The 12,763-nt window shown below is 35.4% G+C and overlaps 1 protein-coding gene and 1 long non-coding RNA gene across 3 annotated transcripts; both read left to right on the top strand.

Moving 5' to 3' along the window:
• The first annotated feature begins 1,019 nt into the window (after positions 1–1,019).
• Positions 1,020–1,764, top strand: LOC113339989. Its single transcript, XR_003355230.1, has 3 exons — positions 1,020–1,328; positions 1,437–1,627; positions 1,730–1,764. It is a non-coding gene; the product is annotated as an uncharacterized LOC113339989 (long non-coding RNA).
• A 520-nt stretch (positions 1,765–2,284) lies between these two features.
• Positions 2,285–8,949, top strand: LOC113339877 (polygalacturonase QRT2-like). 2 transcript variants are annotated; one of them, XM_026585099.1, is made up of 8 exons: positions 2,288–2,342; positions 3,253–3,390; positions 4,061–4,243; positions 4,331–4,562; positions 4,638–4,719; positions 5,943–6,051; positions 6,134–6,241; positions 8,060–8,949. In XM_026585099.1, exons 2-8 carry the CDS (start codon positions 3,307–3,309, stop codon positions 8,297–8,299), a joined length of 1,038 nt encoding a protein of 345 aa, XP_026440884.1. In that variant the 5' UTR covers positions 2,288–2,342; positions 3,253–3,306; the 3' UTR covers positions 8,300–8,949. The 2 variants fall into 2 exon arrangements, with proteins under 2 accessions (XP_026440883.1, XP_026440884.1); XM_026585098.1 differs by having other exon boundaries at positions 2,285–3,390.
• Positions 8,950–12,763: the final 3,814 nt, after the last annotated feature.

Here is a 12,763-nt window from a genome sequence, read left to right as displayed (position 1 = left end):
CTTACGGTCTAGATCTGAACATATCCGATGTGATATATATTTGAACACACCCTCCCTTCCTTGTTTCTTTCTTCTTATTGACAACAGATTCTGTCAGCAGCATGCAACAAATGGAATATTGAGAAAGAGAGAGTGTAGTGTAAGTAAATGACTTGGTTCTATCTTGAGAAGTCTATACAAGTCATTATTACTGCTAGAGTAGAACCTGGATGGATCTTCATAAAAGTTCTAAGCTGATAGAGACTTAAAACAAATTAAAGGAGACTGATTTAAGGATTAGCTAAAACTGGGTTGAAACCCTACTGAATTTGTGATCTCTGCTAGTCCAAGGTCCCCTCACTTGCTTGGTTGTTCTTTTTTTTCATCGTACTATAATGGGAACTGAGTTTGTGATCTCTGCTAGTCCCACTTACCTCAAATAGGACCTATCTTCTGTAATGCATTAAACATGATTTTTTTCTTTCTTTTCTTTTGAAGATAGACGACTTGGAATTAGCAACCAGTTAACCCTTTTTTTTTTTGCTCTGCAATGCATTTTTTTATAATTAAAATGAAGACCTTGTAATTAAGGTTAGTCCCTCGTTTAGGAAAGCACTGCGAAATTTACCATGTACCCTTGTCAAATTGGCACTTTAGGCAGCTTCAACTAGCATTGTTTTCTTCTTCTTAAGTTCTAGATTTGAGCACATCTGACGGTAGAGATTTGAACACATCCCTCCCTTCCCTGTTTCCTTCTTTTTCCTATTATTGGCACCAGATTCTGTCAGCGGCATGCAAACAACGAAACAAATGGAGAAATGGAGAAATTGAGAAAGAGAGAGTGTAGTGTGTAAGTCAATAACTAGGTTTTATTTATTACAAAGGGTTAACCGAGGTCCCCCATACCTATATATCCTCGTTTGGGAACTGAATTAAAGGCTTAAGCTTCACCTCTCTTTCCTTAAACAGAACCTGTATAACTTAATGCATTACTCATGACTTTTGAAATTTTGTGCTAGCTCTCTAATACATAATTGAAATTTTGTTACTCATTTTATTTTGGAATCTTCAACTACTGAAGAAATTAGTGGGAATTAGATTAAACTATGGCAAAAAGAAACTCCAAATCTTCACAAACATGATAACCCCTAGAACGGATAGTCAAAAAGATCTGCTTTAGGGTTTACCTTCTTCTCTGTGGCAGCAGAAACTCGAAATCTTCACAAACATGATACATTATTTCTTTTTTGGAATCTTCAACTACTGAAGAAATTACACATGTTCAGATCTCTCTCTACTGCTTTATCATCACGTATTCATGGTTTGGATTTGGAATAATCTATAGAATGGTTAGCTAAGAAACGATTTGTTGTTATGTTTCTGTTTCTTTACGTTTCTGATCTATAAAATCTTTTTTAATTTTGATCTGATTTTCTGTTCAATTGATGTCCTTGCAGATATTAATTTCCTTGGGAGGTAGAAGTATACATTTTTGGATTAGGGCTTAGATCACTGCAAGATCTAGAGTATTCAGTTTCCTCATTTCAATTCCTGTGTCTTCGATTCTCAAAGGTCGTCCCATAAACAAGTTTCAGCACAAGTTTCTAACTACAGATTCCGGTCACCTTGCTATATATAGTACTAGACTGTAAGTTGTTAATGAAACCATCTTCCTAATCTTCATGTCTCATAATATTTCTTTGTCAACAGTCATTAGCTATGATTATTAACAATGTTCTTACATTTGCAGGTCATCAGCAATGGGGGCGTCAAGAATAACAACACCAACAATCTTATGTATTACTTTTCTCTTCTTCATCTTAATGACAACGGATTCAAGAGGAGGTATAGATGTACTTCAACTGTCTCCTGCAGGCAAAATTCAGTGAACAATCTTGATTCAATTTCCTTATTACCTGCTTACAAATTGTCTGCATGCCTTGCAGAAGCTGAAGATAACAAAGAACTAGAAGCCAGAGGAGGGCCAACATTCAACGTGTTGAAGTTTGGGGCAGTTGGCGACGGTGTTCATAATGATACTCAAGTAAGTAGCAGCACCATCCACTGGGAAAATAAGTTAAGAATTGATTTCATGAGCATTGGTGTGGAAGTAGTTTAGGACCCCTTCTGATTAAGTTTGTTTTAAGAGGACTATAATATTTGGTTGCATGGTCAAGGGTCCAGTCAAAGGTCAAATTCTGGTCAAGTCAATATTAGTCAATTGACTATAGGACCGTTAACTAGTTTAGTACTTATCCAGAGACAGAGAGAATCACAGACTCACAGTCGCAGAGATGGAGAGATAGAGTTGATAATGGCTAATGAGTAGAAACCTGAAGACCATGATCAGATTTTGATTTGAAGTATGGTTGATGATCTTATGGCTCTAGCTAGTGAGTAGTTTGTTTCTCTAGATAGCTAGAGTTAGAAGACCATCTGATTTTCCAGTCAAAATCTCCAGTAAACCCTAACCCCAATTTTGTTATTGAAGAAAGAAGAAATCACCAACTTAATCGATCAAGGCTAAGTTTTCTTTCTATATCTATATCTATGATTTTAATTTTAATTTTAATTTCCTGGATGTTGTTTTTGTTTTGATTGAGAAAAAAATCCCCAATATAGTTAGGGTTTATTCTTCAATGAGTTTTACTTGAGGTGAAATGGTCACAGAATAAGAAATATCAATTGTGTGTAATGTGGGTATCTATTTTCAATGTTTTGAAATTGAGAAGAATAATCCCCAATATAGTTAGGGTTCTTCAATGAATTCTGATTTACTAAAATTTTAAACTTTGGGTTCTTTCTACAGCAATAAACTTTTATGTTCTTGTTTTGGTCTCAGCAATATAGATAGAGATCCAAATGGACTTTGCTTGTTCATTTGGATGATGCTGCACCAGGATTAGTGTGAAATTGAGAACTTTAGTCGATATAGTAGATATCCTGGGGGTTGTCAATGTTAATGTCCAGGTTAAGGGGCAACAAAGTTTCATGAGAGTGTCAAAAGATGACCTTTATAACCTTCTTACTTGTTTTTGTCAGGTTAAAACCTAAAGTCCATCACTGTAATTTGAGGAACAAGTAGAAGTCCATGTCTAATCTTTTACTTATATTTTTTCTTTTACAAAATGTTTTCGGCTTCTACTACGTGAATCTGATTTCAGCATATAGTGAAAGTGTGTGTATCTTGTTTAAGTCTAAGCGTTGATAGTTAAAGAGCTGAATTTCTAAAATGTTGTAATAACCTGTTTCTCTATTCTGATTTGCTTCTAGGCGTTCCTGAAGGCTTGGAACGCCACGTGCACTGCATCTACAGGGAGACCTAGAATGATCGTCCCCAAAGGAAAGAAGTTTTTAGTCGGACCAATTAACTTCTTAGGTCCGTGCATGACCAAAATAATCATTGTTCAGGTATGTGAATTCCCACATCCTAGTAATATGTTGCTATTCGAAATGCATAAACCCTGGAAAGTTTCATTCATATTTTCTTACCGTTTAATAGACCTCACCATGTGTAGGTTCGTAAATGTTAGATGGCCTAATGTAGATACATAAGTGGCCAGCCCATTGTTTACAGTTTTTTTTTGGTTTTGTTAACTGTTAGCAGCTAGCCTTAACTAACACTAATGAACAGTGAGTCTATACCAAGGTGAAGCAGAATGAAAAAAGCAAAAGGTATTTGTAACATTTTCAGTCTGCCAGAGGCAATCCCCAACTGAGAAATCTAGGGCACTAGATCAACATAGAGAGTAGGTTGAAGCACATTGAACATTGAGTCTATAGCAGTCTGCTCTGTGACAAAGTCCAGCTAAATTACAGAGCATACTAGAACGAAATGATGTTCATTGGGCATTATCCAAAATTGAGAGTGAAGTATTCTCTGTCGTGTTCAGCTAGTGACATGATGCTTTCACGGCCATGAAAATTATGCCTCTACATACAGGATTATATGAAAACGAGAAGAATCATATGAAATTATAAGCAGCGAAACTGAATTTGAAAAATCATAATTTCAAGGGAGCTTAAATTCAAACAATTTGAACTTAATTCTAATATATTTTTTTTTAATGCAATCTTGCAGATATCTGGAATAATAGTTGGTCCTCTAACCCTTAAAGAATGGGGATGGCCAAGTCTCATTAAAAAATGGATCGTATTCAAAAAGGTGGATGGGCTTACTGTACAGGGGAGGGGAATAATCGATGGTCGTGGTAATTGTTGGTGGGAGAACTCCTGCCACAACAGTAAACATAGAAACCGTCCGGTAAATTCCAATAGACTTTGACCCCTGACTTTGCCGTTTACCTTGACCATTGACTTTGACTGTGAGTTTCTCTTTTGGTTTGCGCAGGGTTGCTCCCAATCGCAGCCACATTCAGTTAACTTCGTTGCCACTAGCAATAGTCAGTTGAAGGATGTAACGGTCACCAATAGCCCTATGTTCCACGTTACTTTGTTGGACTTGAGTAACTTTAACGTCACAAACCTGAAGGTGGATTCCCCTGAAGAAAGTCCAAACACGGACGGCTTGCATACACAAAGCGTTGAGAATGTTAGCATCAGAAACAGTTACTTCAGGAGCGGTATGTTATCCTGAAACATCTGATTTATGTAAAAAACATAATTTCAACTCTAACAAACTTTGTCGTCGTTTTCAGGCGACGATTGTGTTTCCGTTGGCAACAGCAGCTTTCACGTCTACGTCAATGATTGCCATTGCGGACCTGGGCATGGAATCAGGTATAATCAATACACCAAATGTTTTCTTATGTGTGGTTCTTTAGCTTTAGTCTGGCAGGACAAAATTCGTCTGATGCAAGAACTTGCTGCTTTATTTATGAAGATTGGAGACAAGCAGGTTTGCTGTATGGGTTTTGTATGAATTATACCTAATTCCTTGAGTATACCTTAAGGTTGATACTTTTTCCCAGCTTCAGATGCGAGCAAGGCATAGTGGTAGATAAGAGGTATCAGCCACACAATAAAAAGACATTCGAACATAAAAAACAACTATCAACTATGATAGTCTTGGAACTGCACGATCTTAGTCTGGTATTCAAGTTGTCGACCAGACTGCAGGATCATATTCCTTGCATCCAAGTTGTAATAAGCATCTTTCCACAGAACGCCTAGTAGTTCATCTAAAAAGTTCTGTTGTTTGGTATCAGCCTTGTAATCTTTGAAGCCCTAGCCGTGGTACAGTAGTGTCATTTTGCCTGTTTTGCCAAATAAGCGCTTTTCCACTTCCTGCAGAGAACATGAATTTGAGAAATCTCCCACCTACAGTAGAGGATATGATAGATAGGCTTTCATTTAATTATGTCATTCCTGAGCTTGTGCATTATTATTGGACACTTATTAGAATAGGTATAGAAACATCTTTGAAACTTTGTTTCAACTCTGCATTTGTGTAAATTAGGAGCCTCCTGCTAAATTCTATAATTTTTCTACTAAATTAAAATTCGTGTGTCTGCCTTATTCGCGTGTTTGCCTTGTGTGTGAACTTCTTCTCAAATTGTTTGAAATTAATGTGATCATTGTGTGTGAACTTCTTAGTGGAGTAACATATCATCCAGGCCCTGACTACTTATATGTAAACACATGAAACTCTACTTTGCCGTAGTATTAAAGAATTGATCATCTCGTCTTGCATAAAGGAAACAAATTTTACATGTGATTATGTATCAACACTTTTGTAACTCCTACTGAATATCTGTCAGAGCTAGGCTTATGTCTTAGTTGCTGCCACTATACTGTTTCCTTAGATGTCACTATTTTGCAGGACTATGACAACAAAATTGTTAGATAAGTTTTTTTCTTTTGGTGAATCGAAAAATAGTTAGATGGGGAAATTTCTTTGTTACTCAGATGGAAAAGAATGGTGCAGAACGAAGAACACCTTCAAGTGTATCAATGTCAAACACAGTCTCTAATGTCTTACATTATTTTTTTCTTGGATGTAGTATCGGGTCTTTGGGGGAGTTTGGGAACAGGGCAGAGGTTAAAGAAATTCATGTGGAAAGAATAAATTTCTTCGGGACAATGAATGGTGTAAGAATAAAGACATGGCACGTAAGTATCTGTTGCGCGACATGTGATTACTTTTTTATTTACTTTGCGTCATTCTTACAAATTAAACACTTTTTTCTTGAAGGGCGGCAAAGGAGAGTGCCATTCGGTCTCTTTAAAGCATTGCAACTTCACCAATGTGATGAATCCGTTACTGATTGACCAACATTACTTTGCGGAATCTGCGAAAGAGGTAAGTTACATTATTGTAAGCATTTCTGTGTTTTGCATTAAGTTTAATTGATGTCATGTTTATGGTTTAATCATGCTCTTAGAATAGCTTAAGGTGAATGCAAAATCAGTTTGAGTCTAAGCATGACATGTCATATGAGATTTCTGAAGGGCAACATATTGTTACCCTAACAGACTTCTTAAGAAAGATTTTATTTAAGGGAGAGCAAAAAGTGATCTGAGGAGTGAGTAGAGCGAAAATGGGTGTCAACTCGCTTCGTTTCTATAAATTTGCTTGACTCGGACTAGAATGTCCTTATTGATAGGCTTCTTTTGCACACTCCCATTTCAAATACATTAGTTAACCTAACCTAGTGCAGAAACTTTTAGTCTTGATATACTTTCTCTTGAAACTCATTTAAAAACAATTCAAGGTTTTATGCAAAAGATTTCTGTCCTATCTTTGGGATAAATTATCACCCTGTTAATATGACTCTTGTTTTTATTTATATTTTTTGTGTAAAATATGACCTTTTCTTCTTTAAAAGTAGCTAAGAATCACTGGATTCCGATAAGTAATGAAGTCGGGGTGAATTTTTGATTATGAACTACCAAAACTGTGGATTTCTGTAAACAGTTTTTCTGCCTGACTTTTCCAAAGAGATTCAACCTTGTTAATTGATTTATTATTATTTTTTTTATATTTTTTATCTAATAAATTATATTGTCTTCTTTCAAATGATTCAAGAAACAATGGATTTGGATGAGTAATGAAGCCTGTGTGAATTTTTGAATAAAGACTATCAAAACTTATTGGTTTCTGTAGAGAGTTTACTGTCAGTAGTTTTCAGCGTGATTTAGACTTGTTACTCAACTCTCTGCATTTGTTTATATTTTTTATACAATATCTTATCTTCTTTTCTTTGAAATGATCCAAGAACCAATGAATTTGGTTGAGTAATGAATCTTGTGTGAAGTTTTAATTTGGAACTCTCAAAACTGTAGTTTTTCTGAAGCAATTACACTGACAGGTTTTATTAGAGTGAATTTGATAACTTATCCTTTCTTCTCTAAAATGAGATAAGAATCACTCATTTTCATTGTGTAATGAGTCCTACACAAATTATTGAACATGGGCTATCCAAACTGACATGTTTTGAACTATGTGCTGCTGTCCTGTTTTATTGAAGTTTTACAACACAGCTATATTCCTAATTACTCCTGGTTATCATTTTTATATCAAAGTGGGGTTTCTCATCTTTCTAACGGAACGAAAACTTGTGAACAGAGAGTGTCGATGATAAACTTTTTTGATTAATCTATGGGTAAACAGAGAGTGTCGATGACGAACATGTATTTCTTTGACATTGCTTTTCAATTTTTAGGACAACCGTAAAATTTTTGATGGCCTACAGTTATTATAATCAACTTCAACTTGTCTTTCTAAAATCATTAACTTCAACTTATCCGCGTATTGGAAACTTTGAATAATGAATGTCGATGTATGTTGTCCGCTTCCCTCCCTCCATATAGTTGTGTTATAGTGCGTCGGGATAATTGAGCAATGGATCCATACCATGATCTGGTATTCCAATTTTTATAATTTCATTCACAATACTTGAGAGGGCCTTCAGGATACTGTCATTCCACGACATTGAACTAGCATCTATCAATCTAGAACTAAAATAAGAGTGTCAATACCATGTTCTGGTATTCCAGATTTTATAGTTTAGGATAATACTGTCATTCCAAGACATTGAACAAGCATCTATAAACTAGTTAACACTGCACATATTAGTGCCCTTTTTGCTAACTCACTGTTCTTTTTTTCCTACTGCAGACAAGTGCAGTAAAAATCAGCAACATTACATATGAAGACTTGCAAGGAACAACTGACATTTTAACTCCATCTGCAATCAACTTGGATTGCAGCAGATTACTTGGTTGTTCGAGTCTTCACTTCAAAAATATCTTCTTCACTCCTGCTAATTCTTCAACAAAATTGACTTCCACTTGCACCAATGCAAAGGGGACAACTCAGGGGAGGATCGAGCCTCCTCTGATTTGTCTCAATCATTGACACCGCCTCTCTCTCTCTCTCTCTCTCAGTGGAAGATAGTAGCTAATTAAGGTCAGCAGGGTAGAATCAATACGTAGTTGTAGAATTAATATGTCAGAGTGCTTTGTTGCATCGGTATATGGTCCTCAACATCGAAAGCAGTGGGATGTACCTGCAGTTTCTGGAGACGATTACAGTGTAGATTTTGACAATGGAAGGTAGATTTTAAAGGGTGTACAAGAAGGAAGAGTATTTGAAGTGGTCTCTCTCAATTGGAACGATGAAAATGAAATACAATGGACAGCCAACTCCTCTAATCTCTATTCTGTTAGCTCTTGTTACTCTACTGTTGGGTCTCTTCTCATCATCAGCCTATGACAGGTATAGAGAAAGTCATCATGAAGATTTGCTTGGCAGATTTAAGGTTTTTTCACATGTTAGTTTTCAAGGAGGAAAAAATAAGGTCGCTGCTCGTGTTTTTGGCTGCTTTGGATTTATTTTGTTAGTTTTCTTTTTAGCTCTGTGAGAAGTTGTTACTCAGTTTTCTCTGTCGTCGAAACTGTCAAAGGCTTATGCCTTAGTTCCTTGTTGCACTGTTATGTGTCCCCTTTTTATTTCTGTTTTGTCTAGTAATACAAGTTAAACCTTTTTCTTCAGATAGAATAAAAATTCGTGCCTTTACTGAATCTTCTTAAATATAGCATGCTTGGAATCAACAATTTATACAGTAGGAGACTTGGATGTATTTTGGGTTGCCAGGTGAATAGCTACTGAGTTGTGCAGGTAAAGGTTAACCCAAGTGGATATCAGACTTGCATTACTTGAGAAGCTCACAGCTTTTATGGAAGGGACATAATGAAGCATATCGAGACATGTCAGGTGGAACTGAGAGGCTCACATTATTGGCAGCTTAAGTGCGAATGTGCAAATGTGTAGTTTGAAATTATTCTACGATGATAAGATCCTTTTTGATAAAATTTTGCAACTTCACCAGATATATATAGGGTTGCTAATAGGAGGGACCAAATTGCTTGAGGATGTACCAAAATACAAAAAGACAAAACAGTTGGAGTTGGTACACCCCAAGCAAGTTGATACCCCGTTAGCAGCCTTGCACTGTTCCGTCAGTATTTTAGCTTTTTTCTTTTAAATCAAACGCACTTATTGTAATTTACACTTATTGTAATTTACAGCTCAACAAGTTGCAACTCTTAATAGCATGTTTTCACGTTGTCTTAAAAAAGATAATCGCGCCCAAATTGCATGCCCGGTCCTAGCTTTTTGGTGGCTTCAATCAAAAAGATAACTGGATACGAAATTTTTATATAACAAAATGAAAATTAACACAGCTGATCAGGAGAAAAAGATCACCATTAGCACGCTAAAATCAATTCTAATCTGTGGATTTTTTAATAGGAAGTTTCATAAGGAATCTGTGATAAAAACATCACCACAGAAACGTAAGATTTTTTATTTTTTATTTATTTATTTATTTTAACAGCCAAAGAGTAGGGAAACATTATTTGGATTAAATACACATTCATTATTTTTTCCTTGTATATGCTGCATTAATAGTAGATTTTATCCCATAACAATATATTATGTCTAATGTGTATGTATGTGAGAAAAAGCAGATACTAGCTCATCTTCAATCTCTTCCTTATAACGCCAACATTAGCAATCAAATCCAAAATGTCATCGATAATCTAAAGCATTAGGAAAGAATAGAAACAAAATTCTAACATCAGAAATCTGGAGATCATTGAATTAGGGATGAGAACAATAACACAACATATTTCCATTCAAAAGCTAATAGAAGGAGATCAAGAAACAACATTACGGCTCTAAAAGACTCTTCAGATAGATGGCACCATCAAAGATTCAAATCCACAATGTCTGAGGTCTCCTTTGGATATTATTCAAAGAATAGTAAATCTGGAGGAGAATGAAAGACTAATAATGCTACCAGAAAAGGAAGAAATTTATAATACTCTCATGAGCATGTCTTGTTAGAGTGCGTCGGGACCTGACGATTTTCCTGCGGGTTTCTACCAATCTTAATGAGCTACAATAGGAGATGATATAACCTGTATGGTCCAAAATTTCTTCATGGCAAAGATAATGCCTGACTTCATTAATCAAACTGTTACTTGTTTGATTCCTAAATATCAGCACCCAGCTACCCCATCTGATTACCGGTATGTAATTGGTCTTATAAAATTATTTCTAAGCTAATTGTTTTAAGAATGAAATCTTTGATGGATAAAATTATCTCACCATCTCAGGTAGCATATGTCCCAAAAAGGATAATTAATGATAGCATTGTCTTGGCACGTGAGCTAATTCATACAATGAATAAATCAGAAAAGAAATTCCCTTTAATTGCTCTTAAATTAAATATGTCGAAAGCATTCAACAGATTAGAATGGGCTTTTATAGACAAAATGCTTCTACACTTGGGTTTCTGTGATGGCTGGAGACTCATTGTTCTGTAATGTATTTCGACAACGTCGATCTCTATCCGCTTGAATGGTAGTTCCTGTAACATGTACACCCCAACTAGAGGTTTAAGACAGGGAGATCCATTGTTTCCCTATCTTTTCATTATGTCTATGGAATATCCCTCTAGAGCCTTGGAATTTTCTCAATTAAACAACCAGATTCAAGGAATTCGAGTTGCTCATAATTCAGTCCCAATTAATCATCTACTTTTTGCAGATGACTGTTTATTGTTTTTCCATGCTACCAGTGTTGGTCTTCAACACATTACTGCCATTTTAGATAATTTTTGAAGCACGTCTCGACAGATGATCAATTACTCCAAATATTCGGCACTCGTCTTTGGTGATATCTCTCAGAAGGAAAAGTTGAAAATAATTGAAAAATTAGAAGTTAATAAGTTATGTTCTACAGATAAACATCTCGGCTTCCTATTCTTCTTGGTAAGTCTAAGTCAGCTTCTTTTAACTCAATTAATGTTTCCTATGAGAATCGATTCCAAGGATGGAGTTCCGAGACCCTTAATCAGCAAGCAAGAACTACCATGATTAAATCTATCTTGAACTCTATCCCTTCTCATTATATAAGCAACTTTAGAATTCCGAAGAATACTCCGAAGCAGTTAGACTCTGTACAATGGAATTTATGGTGGGGCCATAAAGGAAACAAATGAATTAATTTTATTTCTTTGGATCTGTGTGTGTGTCTAAGGAAGATGGAGTTCTAGCTTTTCGTAACTTAGAGAAATATAATACGACATTGATACCCAAACTAGCTTGGCGGTTATGCACTGAGTCTGATAAGACTTTGGATACAAACATGAAGGATAAATATGCTTGTTAGAGCATTGCTCGCACTACACGAATCAGAAAATTTGTAACGTTGAAAAAACGTTAGTATCTATATATTGTAACGTCAAAAAAACGTTGGAAATGTGCCGTTATTGTTAGTGTTACAATATTTTATCAACGGTTCATTTCGTTACGATAATTTTTTTATTAAAAAAAGGTTTTATTCGTTGAAATAAATACACCGACGGTTATCTAGTCAACACAAGATTTATCTGATGTCATTTTGTTGTAACAGATAGCCGTTATTGTGTATGTCGTAACGGTTATATTGTAAAATTTTGGTGTAACAGATATTGTAACAAATATTTTGTATGTAACGGTTGACTTATTGCCACCTGTCCTTTTCTTGTAACAGCTACAGCAACGATTTTAATCGTTGTTTTAGTTGATTGTAACAGATAGTATTTAACAGTTATTGTAACGATTCACTACCGTAACAGATCACTGTGATGGCTACCATACGACACGTGTCAATTAACTGTAACGCGTAATGTAACGGGTTCAAACGTTGATGATTGATTGTAACATATAACAGCTTGCTGTAACGATTCGATTCGTAACAACTGATTGTAACGTTTGTCGTCTGCCACGTATCCATAGCTTGTAACATATAGACTAACGGCTTTAGACGTTGACAATTCATCGTAACATTAATGAATTTTCCAGGTGTGCTAATTAATAAAATATATTATAACGTTTACTCGACATTGGTAAAAAAAAATAGTTTTCAAAAAAAAAAAACGTTTATTTAATGTTATAAATAAGCTCCCATAATTTGGACCCTGCAATGCAATGCAATTCCATTTAGGAAGCTGCAATACAAATAGTTTCTGAAGCTGCATTGCAATTCATTGTTGAACCTGCAATACTGAATCTGAAACCCATAATTCAATCTCATTCCGCAGTACATACATTCTCATTCTAGCAGCACAAGGAATTCATTCATTCAATTATTTTGGAATTCACTCTCATTCCACAATATATACATTCTCATTCTAGCAGCATAAGGAATTCATTCATTCAATTATTCTGGAATACATACTCCTCAATCATTCACATATGTAAAGTATATACGAGTATCATCTTTACATTGGAAGATCTGCTTAAGCCTAAAAAATACATGGTTCCCTATATG

The sequence above is a fragment of the Papaver somniferum genome, unplaced genomic scaffold, assembly GCF_003573695.1.
Source record: "Papaver somniferum cultivar HN1 unplaced genomic scaffold, ASM357369v1 unplaced-scaffold_21, whole genome shotgun sequence".
Lineage (NCBI taxonomy): Eukaryota > Viridiplantae > Streptophyta > Magnoliopsida > Ranunculales > Papaveraceae > Papaver > Papaver somniferum.
Note: the sequence above shows the minus strand (reverse complement) of the source record. Positions and strands in the feature narration are given on the sequence as shown.